Source organism: Cryptotermes secundus, unplaced genomic scaffold (genome assembly GCF_002891405.2).
Source record: "Cryptotermes secundus unplaced genomic scaffold, Csec_1.0 scaffold582, whole genome shotgun sequence".
Taxonomy (NCBI): Eukaryota; Metazoa; Arthropoda; class Insecta; order Blattodea; family Kalotermitidae; genus Cryptotermes; species Cryptotermes secundus.
The window spans coordinates 213,223-234,841 of record NW_019724752.1 but is presented as its reverse complement, the minus strand read 5'-3'; the positions used below and the strand labels follow the sequence as shown (position 1 = coordinate 234,841).

The 21,619-nt window shown below is 40.8% G+C and overlaps 1 protein-coding gene and 1 long non-coding RNA gene across 3 annotated transcripts in view; one reads left to right on the top strand and one right to left on the bottom strand.

Moving 5' to 3' along the window:
• The window catches only part of LOC111862921 (U2 small nuclear ribonucleoprotein auxiliary factor 35 kDa subunit-related protein 2), a 32,203-nt gene extending 14,720 nt beyond the window's left edge, over positions 1-17,483 (bottom strand). For both annotated transcript variants that reach the window (XR_002842511.2, XM_023848780.2), the window contains exons 1-7: positions 17,265-17,483; positions 16,974-17,065; positions 12,114-12,319; positions 10,061-10,156; positions 5,421-5,459; positions 3,848-3,960; positions 3,605-3,748 (exon numbers count right to left, since the gene is read on the bottom strand). Coding sequence is in view for 1 of the 2 variants with exons in the window: in XM_023848780.2 (XP_023704548.1) it covers positions 3,605-3,748; positions 3,848-3,960; positions 5,421-5,459; positions 10,061-10,156; positions 12,114-12,319; positions 16,974-17,065; positions 17,265-17,272 (698 nt within the window). In the remaining variant the exon portion in view is untranslated. The remainder of the gene's footprint in view (positions 1-3,604; positions 3,749-3,847; positions 3,961-5,420; positions 5,460-10,060; positions 10,157-12,113; positions 12,320-16,973; positions 17,066-17,264) is intronic.
• A 59-nt stretch (positions 17,484-17,542) lies between these two features.
• The window catches only part of LOC117282197, a 6,710-nt gene continuing 2,633 nt past the window's right edge, over positions 17,543-21,619 (top strand). The window contains exons 1-2 of the long non-coding RNA XR_004512849.1: positions 17,543-17,818; positions 19,587-19,696. This is a non-coding gene — a long non-coding RNA (uncharacterized LOC117282197). The remainder of the gene's footprint in view (positions 17,819-19,586; positions 19,697-21,619) is intronic.

Genomic DNA, 21,619 nt, shown 5'->3' with positions numbered 1-21,619 from the left:
TGCCCAGGGGACAAAGTTGGACTCCACCCCCCCCAAAGTAATTAAAAAAAAAAAAGGAAGAAGAAATAAAGTGGGTTAACAATAATGGATAATCACCATACATTCTGACTCTTTCAAAATACAAGAACCTACATTTAAAGACTCTCTGCATTTGAGTGACATCAGCTGGAGAAAAGTACACTTCTGTATACAGAGGCCTGCGACAAGACAGGACTGGCAGTGGCATGCAGTAAACCTCGGCCACTCAGGTGCTGGGACTGGCAAAGTGTTATGACCACAACCTTCTAGGATGACTCCATGTATTATTATTATTGGGTCCATCTTCAAGGTTTTCCTTTTCACTTTGAAGGTGAAAACAGAAAAGTTTCTCCAATATGTTCACTCCTACAAAATTACATGTAACCCATCCCAGATAACTCTACTCTTCAACTATGTCATAGCAATTCTGAAGTTCAGGTTCATTTCAAGATAATAAAGGTAAAGTTATCCCTGTAATAGGCCGCAGAGGCCCACAGGGTTGTCTCATGTTGAGGCTTCCACATTTTCTAGACAATTGGCTCACAGATGGCAGAGAGGTTGTCAGCCATAAGTGCCAGCTGGCCACCCTTTACCCTCAGGAAGATTCCTGGTACTCATTTCTGTTAGAAGCTGAGTCGACCCCAGGGACTCAACTGAAAAATCCGATGACCTCATCGAGAATGCACCTACAACCTTCCAGCTCATAGCACAGTGCCTCAACCATGCTACCGTGTGGCCCTCATTTCAAGATAATACATGACACATAACTAACTCAATGGAGCTGACTCCTTTCTGAGAGACTAACAACAGCTGCTCAGCTAGTCAGGAAATTCCCCACTTTATGTGAAACATGAAGCTACCTTAGAGTCGGTCACAACTTGCCAACCTTCAGATCTGAGAGGCTGTAGAGCTGGGCACTCATTTACAATATCTGTGCCATAAACCAAAGAAGNTTCACTGCTCAAATACTAAACAACCTGCACCCATGGCCGAGATACAGGGCTCCCATATTATAAGGTAAGGTTATAAAACCACAATTTAAGATCATTTTAGTGAAAGTTTCATGTTCCTATCTCATAGAATTTAAGAACAATGATGAATAAATAATTTTCGAGCAAAATTTAAATGGCCGGCTGAATATATTACCGCAGGAGCCGCGGAATTTAAATGACCACGTCAAAGCCTTAAAGGAAAACGGGATTTTTATGTATAAACATGCAACACTGTTTGTTGCAAAAGAAGTGTAATTAACATAGGAATTAAAATACATAACAGCTTGCCCCCTGAATTAAAAAGAATGAATAATAGAAAATTTTAAAGTTTTTAAAAATAAATTTAGACATTATTTATTACACAACTGTTTCTATTCTCTGCAGGAGTTTTTTTACTAACAATGATGGATGGTTGTTTGGTGGCTCGGGTTGGTTCTGATGTGGTGTGGATGTATATAGATGCTATAAGTGTATGTGTTGCTTTATATTCGATTGTTGGAGGATATCATCCTCGGCTGCTAGCTTCAGCGGGGGGACAATGATCCTAAGATGGTTGCATTATTCTCAGTCTCATGTATCATTCTATACATTTTTAAGAGTTCTTGAGTTGTAGTGTTTTAGATGGCTTAAACTGACTTGTCCAATTATACTTGTTAAGAGTTTATGGATGCAAATAAATTATGAATTATGTTAAATGAGAGGAGTGTATGAAGTATGTCATTCAGACAGGCTCAGGTGGCATAATATACATACCAAATTCACAAAGATTACTTTCAGCATTCAAGTAATATTAAAGAAATTACTGCAAAAATCTGAGAGGTTTCAATGTTGGTATTACTGATGGATGGCATTTATAAAGCATGCCGTTGAGATGGCTTCCTGTGGAATTATATATTTACCAAGTTTTATGAAAATTGGTATAGGCATTCAAGCAATATTAAGATTTCACCTCAGCAATTTGAGAGGCTGTAATGTTGGTATTACTAATGTGAGGCATTTCAGAAGTATGCTATTGAGATGGGCTCAAGTGCCATGATATACATAACAAATTTCATAAAGATTGTTTTAGGAATTCAAAAGTTGTTGGGGGGGGGGATACACACACACACACAGATAACATGGTGATCTCAAAAGTTTTTAAAAAATAAACGTATTTATTTACAGTTAATTTAATGATGCCATCAGCAGCTGCCAAGACTGTACAGCATCCAAAGGTAGGATGAATATTGAATAATGAATTGGAAATGATGTGGAGAAAAGTGCTTGTGGTCTAACCTGTGGTACTGACCCAGGATTTACCTGGAAGGAGTGAGGACGAACCTCAGTGTAATTCATATCCTTGCTGACATTTGATCTCAGAACCTTCTGAATACAAGTCTACAGCATTACCACTATGCCAACCTGCTCGGATGTCTACCACGTTAACATATGTGTAGTTGAGCTATATTTTGACCCATTAACAAACCCACAACTACTATTGAGGAATATGTGAAAGAAGGCTTCCATTGTCCGTTCAGATAGTTCATGTAGATACAATGCACAGAACATTGAGGATTTGAAAGTCAGCCACAAGTATAACTCTATAGATCTGGCAAACTGGGAACTGGTATAATGAGCATGAGCCACAGTGCATCACCATCAGAAGTCTTGCTTGACCATGTTTTTAAGTGGCAGAGTCAACTCAATATGGTTTCTGCTGACACCTTTTGGAAATGAATGGATGAATGAATTATAGCAACTGAAATGCATCTCCCTTGTCTTATTTTCTTGCCTCAACAACCATTATAAAAAAGTCACAGAAGTTAATCATAAGATTCCTTGGGTTCCTGGTTAATAAACATGTCCCTAACAATTGTACAAAAGATCTAAGAACTTATTTAGTATGAACATGCAACTCTTTTTATTTGTGAGGGTTCCATTCCTGAAAATTGTATAAATTGGGAAACACATTTCATAAACAGTGAGCACAGTTGAAGATTAGGAAACAACATGATTGAGTCAAATTGGTGGGATGAGTCATGAAGACTGCATGCACAACTAACTGGGTATGTGCACAGCCTCTATCATGGCTGCTAATTGGATGACACTCCTCATAATNTGTTCACGAAAATCAGCCATTGCAAAAACGACAATCACACAAAACAGTTGTCACTATAACCGAAACTAGTCCTTACCTTCTGAAGCAACTGTAGTCGGCTTATTGACTCAGGAATGTTAGCTCTATGTGCTCATAGCGGCAAAACACGGTACTACAAAAGCTCTGCCCACAAAAAAATTAGTTCGGTTTCTTTTGGGTACCCCAGCGTATNATGCAACTCTTTTTATTTGTGAGGGTTCCATTCCTGAAAATTGTATAAATTGGGAAACACATTTCATAAACAGTGAGCACAGTTGAAGATTAGGAAACAACATGATTGAGTCAAATTGGTGGGATGAGTCATGAAGACTGCATGCACAACTAACTGGGTATGTGCACAGCCTCTATCATGGCTGCTAATTGGATGACACTCCTCATAATACTGAAACAAAACGGTGGATGTGCAAGAAGGCAGATAACAGAAGTGCATACAATGAGAGTCAACTGTATATCTTACCTGAAATGCTGATAAGTTTCTGTATCATCATACTCCAGCATAAGATCAGTGTCATATTCATCTATCATCGACTGATCGATACCAAAATGGGAATAAAAGTTAGGAATCAACAAAACTCTGCTAATGCCTGGTCTTGGGTGATTACTGAAAGAATAAAACATCGGAATCCTCAGAAATTAATTTTCCTCTGACTTAGCACATTTCATAAGAATATGCAGTAATGAAGATATAGCAGTGCCTTACCGAGAACAACGATCACCAAACCTACAGGCTCCTGTTTTGGAGAAGAAAGGACAAACAGGTTTATCTGGGTGAGTCTCAGTTGAAATGTTCACTGAAGGTGGCAATTCGCCTCCCTGAAAATAAAACAAAAAGAAACTTCCATGAATATCACAACTATAAATCAAAGAATAGCAATTATTCAAGAGTGAGAACTGGACATATATATATCAGGCATCCAGATGAAAGGTATTCAAAATAAAAGAAATTATCTCTCAGAAAGTAACTGTCACACACGTATCCGGTTTATGTCATCGGAAAGGAAAACCCTGTAAGTTTTTCTTTCCAAGCCCGGCTTATGCACATGAACCGCCACATTTCTGCCACCATGTTAGGAATCACTTGGACAGAGTGATGGCTGGGAGATACATCGGCAGAAGTGGATCAATCACTTGGCCCCCCCTAAGTTGCCAGATTTAACCCCAGTGAATTTTCTTCTTGTGGGGTTATGTGATATCAACGACCTGCAACACCTGAAAGCCCGCATAAGGGACGCTGTGGCTATGGTAACACCAAACATGCTGGATTGTCTGGATATATGTCGTGCCACCAAGGGAGCCCATGCTGAAATTTATTGAGAAAGTTATATACTCAGAAAAAACTTTGACAGTTTCCCTATGTAGTGGTGTAACCCATAAATGTGTATATTAAAAGCTTTCTGAGATATAATTATTTTGGATACCTTTCATCCGGACACTCTGTACATGGCATGAATTATAAAGATACATAACTCCTCAGCCTCTGAATTAAGTTAATGAAATTCTATTCCAACACATTTCTAACACAATTAAAAAGCTTACGTTCCAGACTTATGCTGGGCAGTGCCCCCCTACCATAATAAAAGTCTAAAAAATGGCAAAGTGAACCAACCTCGGTTTCACTTGTAATGTGCAAATGGTCTTGGTTTTTGAGTATACCATCTATCTGAATCTCACAGCCTGAGTTCATGCAAAATGGCATCATTCTAATCCACTTGAGGAACTCAGTGATTCTGGGGAAAGCTTTCAGGTGACTGAAATGAACCTTCACACAAAACAGACTGGGAAAACAAAATAGAAACCACCTTTGCTTGTGATGGTAGTGACTCTAGTGGCTTCTCACTCACTCACGCATGAAGCTGAGCCCTTCTTGAGAAGCCACCAATTGTGCAGCCACTCAAGAACTTTCCAGCATTTCATGGAACCGGCAGGTTCATTACTGTGTTCACAAGAGCCCTCCACTGGTCCCTATCCTCAGCCAGATCAATCCAATCCATACCCTCCCATCTTACCTCTCTAAGATTCGTTTTAATATTTTCCACCCCCTTACATCTTGGTCTCTCCTTCTGGCTTTCCCATCACTATCCTATATGCATTCCTCTTCTCTCCCATTCGTGCTACATGCCCTTCCCATCTCGTAGTAGCCACCAGTACCACAAAATATGGATAACCAAGTCCCAGTCTATTTTGTGCCATTATAACCCTGTGCATGTTTTGCCCCAGACTCTGCTGACTGCCGGTAACAAGAGTTTCTCTTTTTTGCATCAGAAACTACTTACATGTTTTATGAAGTCATCAATCTGCCGCATAAGTTCTTCCTGAAAACAGAAATAAACCCAATGTGTTAATCATTCAGCCGAGGAAATATAAATGTGACTTTGCATTCCACATGCACAATGTCAACTGAACACAAAGTCAGATCTCCAGGGGCAACAAGATGCTCCAATTTAATATTATAGAAATATAAATGGCCTTACATCACCTCAATTGCAAATTGATGTAGACAGAGGGAAATGAATTAGAAAAAAGGGTACTCACTCATTAATGAAAGCTAATGACATCAAAATTCACTGCCATCTTGTTTCCCATACGAGTTCATGCACTTACACATACTGAACTGGCTTCTGTGACAATGTAGTGTATGAGCCCACCCACATACAAAACGCATTTAACTTCTTGGATATAACGCTGTGTAGTCCGCTGAAAGTCAACCGACATTGTGGAGGAACATATAGCCTCCATATTCAGGGTTGAAGAAAAGCTGATTTTAATGCAATTACTTTGGGCCAATCTGTTCAGTTCATGATGAGCAAGGGTTAAAAGAAACCGGTCCTACACAAATAAATGCAATTACATAATAGTACCACATTAATTTCCAAATACTTAATGATATATGAAATAAATGGAATGGGTGTGGCTATACGTGTGTCCCAGGAGGAGATGTCAATATTCTGGGAGGTCACAGCATGGGTCATTCTAAGCAAAGAAGTGCATACGTAAATGTGTCCCATTCTGAATGGTTTCTGAGATAGAGCTATTTCACTGTACTGTACACTGTACAGATGACCAACACTCCTTTCCTCAAACGGATTGCAAAGTGCACTGATGTTGACAGTGGAATTTTTGAAAATTTATTACACTAGGTAAACTGTGCCAACTTTGTCCTTGAACAACAAAGATGAGTATTAGAAAGAGTACGCAATATCTTTCTTACCAACAATTTGGAACTGTACAGTGAAATAGCTCTATCTTGGAGACCGTTGAGAATAGGACACATGTACATATACACTTTTTTGTTTGTTCAGAATAACCGATCCTATGACCTGTCAGAATACTGACCTTTCCTCCTGGGACACCTTGAATAATCTCAATATTGAAAGTGTAATTAAGTAATATAACTCTGTAGAAGCGAATTCCAGCACAATGAAAACATGAATATTAACTACTATTCCAAATAAGAACACCCTAAACTGAGGTAGAAATTCTGGAAGCTTCAAAATTGCTTATGCTGAACACAGGTTATCTCCTAAATCAAACTTCGCTATACTTGTATACTGTATGGGAAAATATTACACTGCTTATATTGAGGTTTCGGATGAAACCAAAACAAACATTAACTAAATGAGAGAATTCACCATAGTAAGAAGTACAGATGCCGGTCACGGTAGCTGAGCGGTCTAAGGCATGCACTGTCTTCGCTCGCTCGGAAGCCGGGATCATGGGTTCGAATCCCACTCAGGGCATGGATCTTTGTGTGCATTTTTCTGTGTTTGTGTACAGGTAGAGGCCATGAGACGAGCTGGTCAACTGCCCAAGGAGTCCTACTGTATGTCTAATATCTAGAAAAACCGAAGTGAACGGAGAAGTTCATGGAGGTAGGCCTAGGCCCACTGGGGCTGTAGTGCCAAGGAGGGGGGAAAAAAAAAGAAGTACAGATTATCAGTACATTCTTATACATATTTAGGACAAGTATACAATTCAGTATTACCGAGTTTCTGGACTTCATTTGTTGTCTGTTATTCTTAAGGGAACACATTTCAGAAAATAGATTGTTTTTCTGGCCTCAAGTAAAATGGTGAGGGAACCTTCCCAGCTGGGTTAATGAAAAGAGCCAATTCGAATCACTCAGTCATGCCCATTTACTGGATAAGAAGGTAAAGCTAAAGAAGATGAATGGGGGAGTGGGTGTAAAGATCCACAGTTACTTAACCTTGGCACTAGCTGGAGGTGAGTGGTCAGCTACATGCCCCAGCTGTTTTACGCCCAGTACCCAATTCACACGAGGCTGGGTGGACACCCGAGCCAGTATGGACAATGCTGAGAAAAGGGAATGCTTAACCCTTTGAGGAGTTGAACTCCAACTTCTTGGTCGTCCAGCCCATAACCAACTGCACTAACGGAGCTGACACATTTCCTGCGACCAGCTCATTTAATGAACGCAACTGACTAGTTTCCTCTCCACTTTTCACCTGGAGATGCAGCAGGTCCAGTTTCTAAAATGTTGCATGTGGTTCAGAATACCAGAATCTGAGCAGTACCAAATGTAACATATCACTGTCAGAATCCCTCCCGCAGAAATGACTAATATTGGAACGTTTCCATACAAGCAATGCCCCAGAAAACAAGAAGCTGCTAACTACCGGACATAATGACTTGATGACATTATACAGAATGTCCCAGGAGGAATGTGTCAGACTTCGGGAGGGTGTTCTTTATGTTAACGTATGCCGATATAACCCAAAACATCTATGTCCAAAGTTGAACGGTTACGGAGATAATGGCCCGAGAAGAGTGTGGTCTTCTGGCAGGTTCAGGCACTGTACCTGTCAGCTGACAAGTCTTATCGATGTTTGTCCTTGAGTGTGGTGATGACGGCTCACACAAGCCACATACACTCGCATACCAGAATGCGCAGTCAGCCATGTTACGTCAGTGCTTGCCATTCATGTGTCATGTATAGTGCTTGGAACCCTAATGACAACTATGACATGGCGTGCGAGTATATTTGTAGTTCAATTTAGTGGCTTCATGTCACTCACAAGTTAGTTTGATGTCACATACATTATTAACATTACAAAAACCACATATTCCTGCCAGTTTTAATATGTATTTGGTAATCAACAAGTGTGTAACACCTGTCAAAGTTTCACACTTCTCTGGCCATTATCTCCGTAACCGTTCAACTTTGGACATAGGTGTTTTGAGTTATATCGGCATACTTTAACATAAGGAACACCCTCCTGGGCACTCTGTATATGTATATATATACATATATATGTATGAGTGACTATAAAGGGGTTTGAGTTGTTAATTGGATTTACTGTACTCTTAAACATGCAATTTGTGACTACACTTTACACACAGACTAGTGTTCTCATTCACAGTCTTCATGGTGCTGCTTGGTAGCAACTTCCAATGGCAGACATTCCCTTTCCTTCTCCAACTCTCAACTGACCGACTGCTTGCAGGCTCTCTCTTGACCCATTCATAATGGCAGATGGTCCACGTTATATAGCCTCAGCACTGACCGCACAGAAAACACCGCTTCTGACATTTCTTCTATTGTTGCATACACGTCTGATGTGGAAATCATGTGACAGCTAATGAGCCGTTGCAGAGCAACTGTCGTGTTTACAGAGCTGTTCCCTAGCAACGGCTGTCTCTGCTGGCTTCATGATTCTGGCTTTCAGCAGACATGCCACAATATTATGTTTATCATAAATGCTAACACTCAGTATACAGTTTCACTACAGAAGTTCTGACATGTGTGCATGCACACATGTAATTACTGTGTATATTTAAACCTTTAGAGTCACTATAATAAGAATATATTACAATTCTCTCCAAACAAATGCCAAGATAGTACCTCGATTAGGACATAACTGCATCCTTCATAATCCTTTCCAATTTGTTAGTTATCAATCATCCTACCACTGGACAATCTAAGAGAGGTAAAGGTGTTCCTGTGTTTAACTAATTAAGCACTACGCCACGAAGGCGTATGGGGGAGTGGATATACAGATCAACATTCTCTTCACCTCAGCACTAGCTGGAGGTGGTCAGCTTCACATTCCTGCCGCTTCACTCCCTGGGAAAGGATCCCCAGTACACATTTCATAGAAGGTTGGGTGGACCCCAGAGCCAGTCTGGGCAATGTGGATAAGAGAAAATTGTTGACCCTACCGGAACTCGAATACTGACCCCTCAGTCATCCAGCCCATAGCCAGTCACTATACTCACTACACTATCCTGGCTCCTACAGGACACTCTATAGTCTAGATAATGAAAGTTTTGTAAAATAGTCTCCCGCCAACATAATAATCTATTATGATATTTCTGTTTTTGTTTCAACTACTATAAACATGGATTTTTGCTGCATGGTTTTATAAAACCCTTTACACGATAAAGGTGGGCTGAGTCGACCCCAGGGCTATGATGCGGCTGGAAGGATTAGGTTAATTGAAAAATTCACCACATCAGGATTCAAACCCGTGACCTTCCGGTTTGTAGCATAGTGCCTCAACCAACCATGCTACCACGTGCCCATGAGAAGATACAGCTTCACATATTATTAACATCAGGAACAGATATAAGTGAGTATTAATTCATGGCCTGGGTGCTTTACCCCCAGAGAAAAAGCCCCCAGTTCCAACTGGATAGGAAGCTGAGGGGGCCCCAGAGCCGGTCTGGACGTTGTGAAGAAGTAAAAAATCTCCCGCCCTAAATGGAAATCCTGATCTCTTGGCTGTCCAGCCTGTCACTACAGAAAATGAGATACCCAGGCTTTAAGAAATCTTGTTATCCTCAATTTTGTCAATTATGGATTTTGGTGAACATCGTACCTTTGACATTGCATAGTCAGAGCTGTTGACAGTGTCATTAATGAAACCACATATAAATACATAAATGGACATCATACCTGCTTCTTCAGCTTCTCAGCTTCCTTTTGGTTTTCCTCCTCCTCAGCCTCCTTTTGTCTCCTCTGTTCCAATTCCCATTCTTCACGAATTTTTAACTGTAATTCGAAAAGATTATGCTTCAAAATTCTCACAAGATCATAAAATAAAGTCTACAATGCAACTGTTAACGAGTACAAGAGTTAAAAGATTTGATGATTTAACTGCATAACATAAGATGTTTTAACATGACAGCAGGGATTACTGGCAGTAAAAAACACAGAGTGCAGACTCCAAGGTCATAAAATAAAAATTCACAGCTTCACTTCATCATCGTTCAAGTCGCCGATGCCGCCGCCCCCTGCATTCAGTTATTAGGTAGAAAAACTTCAGCTCTATCTCTTCCTCAGTTTGCTTACCTCTTTCCTCAAAGTTGAAGATCAAAATCCATATCTGAACAAAGCAATTGGTGACTTGTGAAGAAAGACTTGGCTCCATGGAGTAAGTGACTTAGTTGTTTTTTTGGTTGGTTAGTTTTTTGTTTTTATTGCTAGTGGGGTGGGACTGAGTCCCTTGTATTGCAGCCACTTCTGGCCTGTCATACCAGCCCCATATGATAGGTGAGGGTGATTGTAGAGCAACTGGTGGAATGAAGATCGGTAGGGGAAACCGAAGCACTCGGAGGAAACCTGCCCAAGCGCCACTTTGTCCACCACAAATCCCACTTGACCAGACCCAGGATCGAACCCGGGCCGCTGCGGTGGGAAGCCAGTGACTAACCACTTAAGCTATGGTGCGGCCTTGGTTAATTAGTTGCATAGTTATTCAGAGATCACAATTCATTCTCTTAAAATATTTTTTCCAGTTTTCTTTAAATGTCGTTAATTTACCGTGGATTTCAAATATCTGCATTTCTTAATCTAATTACTTCATTTGAAGTTCCATTCCCTCTTGTATGTGCATTCACACCAGGAAGGAATTTTGAGTCTGTGGATGTAATTTTGATTTCAAATTTTTATATCAAAATCCATGACTCTGAACCATGTAACAAAACAGGAACCACTAAGACTCATAAAAGTTCGAGGTGAGCTCCCCTTCAGGTACAAACTTTTCTCACCCCTAAAGTCAGACTATGTAATCACGTCTCTGATACTGAATGTATGTGTATATAAGAGCACGCCTCTACAGTGACTTGCAGAATACTGCACATTGCACATCATTCCGTATCCCTTTCAGACTCTGAACCCACAAATGGGCTAACCAGAATAGGAGAGAGGAACAGATGAAGATAAGAGGGAAGCAGGAGAAAAATAAGAAGAAAATAAGCGGACAAAGAAAGAAAGAAAATATGAAGAAGAGGGAGGACAAACTGAAGGAAAAGGAGAATAAGAGAAGTGAGAAGGATGAGATCAGTGGTGGAGAATAAGGGAACCTGAAGAAACAGAAAGGAAGGGGAATGTGGAGAAAAATGGAAAGCAGAAAGATGATGAAAAAAGAGGAGGGGGAGGAGAAAATTAAAGAGAAAGGAAGAAATGCCTGAGAAGAACGAAACAATCTAATGTGGCAGTAATGCTCTAGACATTTATTTCGGGGATGCTTGGTTCAGATCTCATGTGAGCCACTGTCATCTCCTCCATCCACAGGATTTCTTCCCTTGGCCTCAGTATAGTGATGAACGCTTTGAACTGGATGACATAGGCCTTGGGGGTTCAAGGACCACACAACAGTAGGCAGAGAGGGAGAAGTCTCAAGTGTAGACATCTCCAGCATCCATATGACTTCTTTCTGTGGTCTCTTAGTCATGTGCTGACAATAAACAATAAATTTGCAATACATGACACATTATTTTTTGACAGTAGTATGCTCTGGGATGTGACACTGTGTAGTCCAATAGAAGTTCACTGATGTTTCAAAAGTCTGCTTGTTGGCTTGCTGATATTCTGCTTGGCTTACTCTTCGATCCTCATAATGGAGGTAGCACATTCGTCTCAAATATTTGTAAACTTCTACTGGACAACATTATTTCACATTCCAGAAGACAATATCTGTTCACAGTCACTATTCTTTCTGATCTACCTCTTGTCTAGCTTTCTCCTCTTTAGCCCGTGCAAGCCTCTCTTCACGTTCTTTCCATTGCTGCTGGGCCAATTCCTCATCACGCTCCCACTGACGGTGTCTCTCCATCTGTAATCGAGATTCTTCTTCAAGCCGAAATTCTTCCAACACATTCTGCTCAGTGAGCCAGGCTTGGTATCGAGGAGACTTCTCCCTTTCTTCTTGTTCTTTAACAGCAAAATAAAATATGAAAATATACAAAGAGATTGCTAAAATCTTCAGTCACTCAGTGTAACGCTAAGTAGCCCAGTAGATGTTCACCGATGCAACAGAAGAACCATGTTCTCTACGGCTTATTCTGCGTGCTGCTTGCATTCTGCAGGTGGCTTTCTTTGTTCATTCTTCAACAATGAAGATGGAGGCAGTAGAGTTCTTCCAAATGTTGGTGAACCTCTACTGGACTACATGGCATTACATCCCATAAAAGAATACTCTTCATAGTATAGTTAAGGCTGTGAGAATCCCAAATCCAGTACTGAATCTCTCATATCAGACTTGCTAACCTCTACCATATACAGCAGGCAACACAATCTTATTGAAAACTCTGCTGGATTTGAGGTTATCACAGCAGTGGTTATGAAGAGTTCTATCTTCCAGGGTAGAACACCGTGTAGCCCACTGAAAGTCAACTGACATTTTGGAGGAATCTGTCGCCACCATCTTCATGGTCAAAGAATAAGCTGACTAAGAAACCAGTGTGAAAGCAGGTGGCTTGTTTCTTTCTCAGCTTATTTTAGAACGTGAAGATGGAGGCGACATGTTCCTCCAAAATATCAGTCAACTTTGAATGGACTACATGGCGTTATATCCCAGAAGAGAACTCTTCTCATTCAAAACTTATCAACTTACTGGCACTAAAGAAATCCACTGCTGTTTTAATTGGGCTTAACCCAGAAAGGGCTCAGAACTAGTGTACTATACCATGCTGAATTCAAGAACAGCCAACATACAAACCTACAGCCAGAAGCAAGCAAAGGGACTCATATGAGGACCCTCTGCTAAAAGAGCGAAGGAACTGTTGAAGTTAGGAACCAGCTAAGATGGGTGGTAGGACTACTTACAGGATAACTGTCACCTCGAAGGACACCTCTTCACTCTGGGAGTAAGTAATAGTCCAACTTGTGAGAGGTGTCAAGAAGAAAATGAAACAGCCACACATATCCTGTGCGAATGTGAGGCCTTAGCTTATTCAAGATTATGTCACTTGGGTCAATACTTTATGGAACCAAGTGATTATTTCGACACCCCCCGTGTACAAAATCCTGCACTTCATTTGAAGCGCAGGATTGCTGAGGGGATAATCAAAAGGGGAAGCACAATAGATCACTGAAGGTCGCGGTGCAAAGGCCGAGAAGGCCCACCCCTTATACGTTCATTCATACAGCCAGAAGAAGGTAAAAATGCATAATGGGGAACTTAGTAATTTATGCTTTCTGTTGGACATTATTAGATTGAAGAATCTTCTGGGATGTAACATCACGTGTTCTGGCAGAAGTTTATTGCCATTTGATGAGGCATTTACTCTCTCATCCCACTATATTGCTCCCAAACACTGGTACACTTCTACGAGGCCATACAGCATCACATTCCATAAGACAGCAATCGCCACCACCACAAATCCAAGTACCACACCGTTATTATAATTATCTAGTGAAGGAGGATAAGATGCATGTAGAATGCATGGGAGGGAAGATAAATGCATGCCAACTTTTCACAGAAAAATTTTAAGGAAAGAGACTGCTTAAAACACTTAGGCATACATTGGATGATAACATTAAATGGATCTTAAAGTTGTATGATGTGAGGGTGTGGACTGGATTCATCTATCTCAGGATAGGGACCAGTGGCAGGCTACTGAGAACATGGTAACAGATATTCAGTTTCATAAAACAGAGGAAATTTCTTGACTAGCCAATCAACAATTAGCATCTCAAAGAGCACTCTATTCCAAAGTGTCAATCAGCCAGTGAATACGATGGTACTTATATATGGTAACGTGTCTGCTAACTATGGATGCCGTTCGGATTGTTAACTGGTTTTATTAACAACCTACAAGTCGTAACTACAATTAATTATAACACTGTTGCCGGTTTACACAATTTACAAACCCTACACACCGATCTCTTCACACTATCTTCGGTAGTCTTCACTTATTTACAGTATAACACGGGAGCTATACAAGTGTCACTGAATTACACACTCCCAATACCCAGTGCCTTCTCAGTTATCACCATATCACTGATAGTCACACATGAAGTATTCTAATCACGTGTTCAGTTCTTCTTCCTCCCGTGGCTTCTTCGACTGACTGACTTCTGTTCTGCCGAATACTCATACTGGCTCCTTAGTCAAAGTCACATTGCAACTGACAGTCAGTCAGTCAGTCAGTCACTCTTGGTGTCGAGCCCAATCTGGGGCTCAAGACCAGATATTTATTACTGTTTGACAGTTTAGGTCTTGTTATTGTAGGGCACCCTCTGACGAGAGGACTGGTCTGTCTTTTGTCAGAGTCACTGTCTGCAGTAGTAAGTCATTTGTCATACTGTAAAGGATATTTACATTTTACATGTTAAACATAATAACAAATGTATTAAATATATACAGGACCTCTGCCAGTCCAGGCTCAATACAGAAGATTATGCTCTATTTCTAGTAGCTTCCGCTACAACAGCAGTCTAGTCACTTGAACGGTTGTATGTTTGACCGATGGCTCCTTAGTCAAAGTCAAAGTCATATTGCGACTGACAGTCAGTCAGTCAGTCAGTAAGACTTGGTGTCGAGCCCCATCTGGGCTCATGACCAGATATTAATTATTACCGTTTGACAGTTTCGGTCTTGTTTCTATGGGGCGCCCTCTGACAAGGACAGGTCTGTCTTTTGTATATGCTGCTGGCCGTTGCCAATGCTGTCTTTCTCGGGTTCGAGTCCCTTGGGACTCGCGACTGTCTCAGGTTTGAGACTTCCCTTTTTGTCGCCTCCTACGACTCACAAAGTCACAGTGGAGGTATTCAACCCCATGTCCACACGGGGTTGACTCCTTAGTTATTCCAGTTTTTCTCATAAACCCTCAATCGGACAGGCAGAAAACGCAGCTTACTTCACTGTGCGTGACGCCGTGTTTACAGAGGCCGAGAGTTATTTACTACTGCGTATCAATCAGCGCTCGTTGGCTCGACTGGGCTCAGTTCAGCTCAGCACAGAGAAACACCGCTTTCCTTACTGTTGCGTAACCTCGTTCTACTGTTGTGTAACTTGGCAACTGACCGTTTATCAAGAGTCTGTCTTCGTGGTAACTTGTTCCACATCCCATTGCTCAACAACGGCTTGACATGTCACACTGCTCCCTCCTTAAGGCTGTTCGTCCCAAATAGCATAACAGTGCTTCACCGTTCTTTTCCTTCCGAGGCTGTACTTCCAATGTCTTATTTTTCTCTGGCTCGGTGTTCTTTTATATTCCCGTTGTCCGTTCTCCAACCACTACATGTGTCCTCTTCTTATGCTTGCTCGTCCCGAGCAGTTCCATGATAAGGCACGAGTGGGTCCAGGTGTACTACCAACATCCTCGACCTACGGTTCTTCTGGATTCTGTATACCATGTCATTTATACAAGTGACTACTTTGTAAGGACCTTCCCACGAGGATTGAAGTTTCGGTGACTTCCTTTTCCTGCAGGATGGGCGATAGAGTCAAACTCTGTTGCCCTTGTGGTAACCTGCGGAGTTGGCCAGTTTATCGTACGTAGTTTTCATCCGGTCACTGAAGAGCTTCAGGTGTTGTCGGGCATAACTGTGGATGTCGTGTAGGTGATCCACTAACTCTGTTGCATAATCGGTTGCAGGAAAGTCGGAGTTCTCGTCTGAACACTAGGCTAATGGGAGGTGAAGCCCGTAGTGTCGTTAGTGGATACCCCGTAAGCTGAAGAGGGGTAACCTCTCATCCCAGTCCCTCTGGTAGGATGCGACGACCTTCTGCAAGTGCTCCTCGATGGTCTTAAAGTAGCGCTCCACCATGCCGTCCGACTGTGGTTACAGAGGCGTGGTACACATCTTGTTCACTCCCAGGTGTTGCAAAACTTCATGTAGCAGATGAGACTCGAAATCACAGCCTTGGTCACTAGGTAACTCCTGAGGTATGCCAAAGCAGCATTAGTTGGCAACCAGAACTTCCGCTACTGCTGACGTCTTCTGATTGGGAATGGCATACACATCTGGCAACTTGGTAAAGTAATCCATAGCGATCAGTAGGTATCGGTTTCCTTGGTCGCTTCGGGGGAAGGAACAATTGGTGGAATTAAGAATAGCAGGGGAAACCGAAGTACTCAAAGAAAACCTGCCCCAGCGCCATTTTCTTCACCATAAATCCCACTTGACCAGACCCGGGATCAAACCCGGGCCGCCGCAGTGGGAAGCCAGCGACTAACCGCTTCAGCTATGGCGCGGCCCGCTGTCGCAAGAATAACTTTGATAAGATGTGGGTTCCTTTTACTTAAAAAAATATTGTTTATAATTCTGGTAAAATGGATCAACTATGGGTATCTCACTGGTCACTGGCGATCCCAGTTATCAAAATAGCAAAGCAGCAGCTACTACATCACAAACACAAATATCATATGCCAGCAAAAAAGTGTAAACAGATTGAGTTTTAAAGCTCAACCACATACTGTTTCTAGGTTCTGCTGCATGCCAAAGCATCTTCTTACTCAGCATTACAGAACTCCTTACCCTCATTGCAGACCTCTTTGTCTTCGTCTTCCAATACTGTTTAATAACTCAAAATTGCATCGTGCTGATAATACAAGTATTATATCTTGCCACCCATTACCTTTCTGAAGTAATTCATCTCTCCTTTGTGCCAGTGCCCGCCTAATTCTTTTCCTTCTCATCTTCTTTGCTAATGCACGCCACTTCTTGTGCCTACAAAAGAACGTTAAACTTAACATAATATAACCTCAAATCATTCGAACAATAGTACGGACGTTTACTTTCCGATTACGGTGCATGGACACACAAATACGATTAAAAATATATATATACGTGTATGCAAATTCTTGTTGTGTATTTCATTCAGAATTCATAACTGAAATTAAAGTAACCATAATTGCGTGCGTATTACCTTCCCATAGCGAACAAATGTTGGAGTCTCCATTCCTTTCACCAAGACAGAAACAAATTTCTATGCCATTTGACCATAATCTCTTGACAGTTACAATCACATAAAACAGTATACACTGTGTTATCTATGACTACAAACGTGTACGAATATTAGTCACACTGTCTTCTGGGTCTTCAGCCGTCTTCAAATATCCCTGCACGAATATGATTTTGCCGCTTTGGAACATGCTGCCATCTAACCCCAAATAGCAGAAATTTAGGTTCTCAGTGGCGCGGAGGTATGTGTTCATTGCATGTTGCAGTGTATTTAAGTAAACTATGATAGTTGGCACTAACTATGCCGACAAGCGGCGGTCGCTCGGTCGGTATAGTTCGCTTGCAGACTACAGGCCACGGAGTTTGAGTTTGATGATGACTATGATGGCGGGAAGCGTTGTGTGAAAACATGGGAAAAAACAGTAATACAAGAATTATTGGAAAAAATGTATGATTGGTGCCCTGCAAGACAGAACATGTTCCAAAGTACATATTTGAAAAGACAAAAACATCATTGAGGTAAGTCATGACCATACATACTGTAGGCAACATTAAGGAAGAAACGTCATATATACTCATATGCACGGTGAAATCACGAGTATGACTATTTTGGTTCCCATTTTATGCTGAAATATACAAACTAGTTAACTTTGTAATTGTGACATGATGTTCAGTATGTGATGCACCCTCAAAGATATTTTAGACAGTTTAATTATGTTTTATGTAGAGATATTCCATGGTTTGTGTCACCTCTGAAAGAAAATTTGCACTGCTGTAGGAACATCCCCTGTGAACATGCTCAGTTGTGCCTCATTCGAGTATTTCTTTGATTCTGCATGGCTACAGATGGTGCTTGCACTTATATGCATTGAGTGTTTATCCAGTTATTAAATATGCTGTTTTGTTTCATATTTTTTATTCTTGGCAAGGGAAAGAGATTTTCTCTTCTTCACATTGTCTACCTTGGCTCTGGGGCCCAGCCAGCCTGCTCTCCAATGGGTACTAGGGCCTCTGTCCCAGGGGGTAAAGCGGCAGGGGCATGAAGTTGACCACCTACTTCCATCTAATGCTGAGGTCAATAATGGTGGAGCTATACCTCCGCTCTTCCATATATCCTCATGGCATAGTGCTAAATTTCTTAATTAAGTGCAGGGAAAACTTTACATTTTCTTTACCTTTGTTTCATATATTACAAGTTACTGCACCTTGAAACAAGGGAGTTCTTTTTTTATAACTGTACTTTAACGCACAATAAGCATTGTTGTTAAGAGAAATGATATGGCATTTGACTTTAATGTTTAATGTCCGAAGTGCATGTATCAGTACACTGAAAGGCACAGTCACCATGGCCAAAGCACACATATTCCTGCATTTAAACGTCGCTACTACAAATGTGTGCATGCCGCTAGTAGAAGTTTACCTCCTTGTTTTTGTTATCTCCTTGATGTACATATAGGCTGCGCCCCCAGCATATAACTGAATCACACCTTTGTGTGGTACTCCTTGAAGCACACAAGAATGCACAATCCCACATCACGTATCTTGCGCTTCAGCTCTGTTCAGTTTCATTGCCATTGTATGATGAAGTGAAACTTCAGTGTTCAAATTCACCATGAACTCACAGAAAACTGAATGCACTCTGTATCTCAGGTACAATGCAAGCGTTTGGTTGTGCTCATAAAAAGGACACTATTTTCGTGCAAATGCAGTGGAAGGGTTTGGCACTGATATATGAATTTTCTCTCTAGTCTCACTGTAATTCCCATACTTCTATGCTTCCAACCCTCTAGTCAGCAGAGTCCAATATCTGAAGAGTGTAGCAAAAATGTGAACATTGCAAACAGAAAAGTAACAAGGTTTTTAGAGATTCCAGATGTTTTACGACACCAGAGACAGTTGAAGTATGTCAGTTGTTACAAGAAGGAATGATTTTATAATGCAGAACCGTTCTGCGAAGAAGTGAGAAACTCTTTGTACAGTGTGCATGAAAAGAAGAGAACAGAAAGATGAAGGAGTATAACTTTTTTTGGCTAAATATTTCCAAATCTCACATTATAATATGCGACATTACTTTCTTTGTTGATTAAAATGGGTTTAAATCCATGCCTTTATCATGAAAATTGTATTAGGTACAGCATTTTAATAAAGTGCTTACAATCATTTAAAACACAAAGGAAACATGATCACAAGGGGGAGGAATAGTTCATTATGAGAATTATGCTGGGCACCTGTACTGTACAGACACCATTTTCTAATTACAGATGTTAACATGCATTTACTTTTGAAGGTACCCTGGCTGGATAAAGTCACCTGAACTGCAACAGTTGACTGCGTCTGAACCGTTGTCTCTTGAGGAAGAGTATGAAATGCAGAGCAGTTGGTTGATGGATGAAGACAGTGAGTTAATCACATAAGCCTCTTTTACATACTAAGGCATCAGGTTAGCTGTTCACAAGTTTTTGGGAAATCATTCCACAGTAACAGAGGACTCCTTATGTTGAAGTCATTTATGGCATAGTATGAGGACCTAAACCACAAGACAAGTTTCCTTAAAGTTTAGTATAGGAGATGTTCACTAAACACTGCTGGAGAGTTCGAGCTTTCAGTTACTTTCACTCCATGATGTAGCCTGGTTTGCAGAAGAACATAAGTGGGCTTTTCATGTGATTTGATAACTTCATACAGAAGATTTTCAGTAAATGTAATTAAGCAATTCCAATTTTCAGCCCATAATAAAGCCTGTTTATTTATTATTGTAAATAGACTTTTCTATGTATCCCATAAGCCATTGCAAGTTCTTCTGAAATTAATTTGGGGAGACTTTCGCTAAAAGTTGTAATGTGCTTCTGATTTTCCTCTGTATTAATTAATAACGACCGGTTTACTTGCAGTCATAAATGGACTGCTGACATATCCTATAAACCCTTACAGAGATTTTGTTTCATCTGAGATGGGAAATTTTGACTAAAATGCATTTCATTACTCTTATTCTTAAGTAAGCTTAATTTACTGTGAAAGACATTGTTGGTAATAGTGTCATGATTAAGGGGTGTGCTTGACTTATAGACAGGGTTTTGGATTGGATGATTGGATTTATTGTCACCATATTCACACAATTTGGGACTGCAGGCAGTACAGCACTATCACCGAGCTACACAATTTACAGTTCACCATTACACATGCACTAGGGTTCAGTCTTCACTAGCTGTATCCTGAGAGTGGATTTCATAACAGTCTCACAGTCATTTCAAATCACACATGAACTCTTCTCTTCACAGCCTAATTCCCTTCTTTCCATTTCTTCTCAATCATCTTTGACTGTCTAATCTCACAGTTCTATCTCCAGCTGCTCCCAAGCTCATATCCTGGCAGGCATGTTTACAGTGCTGTTACATAGCAACAGAAGTTAGCCTACTGTTGCTTGCATATTCCTTGCTGTGGGAATGTATTTATTGAGTCTTTGTCTAGCAATGAACTTTTATTCTGACTTCACTCTTCCATTTTCCAGGCATGATGTCACAATATTTTGTACTACATTGTACTCTGCAGTTTTGTTTATAAACTTTACATTTTCATATCTAATAAACGATTTTGAGAATATTACGTTGTTCTGGTAATATTATTTGAACTGACATATTTTTATTTCATTGTTTAGCAGAAGCAGTGCAGATAGGATTGTTTGCTAGGGAGTAGTGTATGACATTCAGAATGAAACTCTCACAGCTTGAGATAAAGGTAGCCATTTGATATGCCATGAGTGCACATCATCTTTTACTCTTCTTATAAATGTTTCCAGTCCAGAATACTGCTTATTTATTGCTTAAACCAGTTTATGTTGAAATACTTAATTCCACTTATGATATACCTGGTGCGTTCCGTATACAATGCCTCCTATTTTTTGTGTTAATATGTAACATCTGAGCTGGATGTTGGTGGTGTTGTAGTAAAGGTTGAACCTTCCTGCCAGTGTACTGTTAATTTGGTTGTCGTATGACAGATAGCGACAGCAGAGCAGTCTACCAAAATGGCGTCTGACATAGAAGTGGGTATGAAAGAGAAATGTGTTATTGAATTTCTCACTGCCGAATAAATTGTACCCATTGACATCCATCAACACTTGCTAAAGGTGTATGGAGACAATACAGTGGATGTCAGCACAGTGATTTGGTGGGTAGTGCATTTCAACAGTGGTGAAAGTGAAGTGCACGACAAGCCACGCCATGGGCGTCCCTGCTCAGCTGCCACTCCTCACAATGAACAGCACCTCATCCGAACAGATCAGCAGATAACGACCAGGGACTGTCAGTTCTGAATGCTACA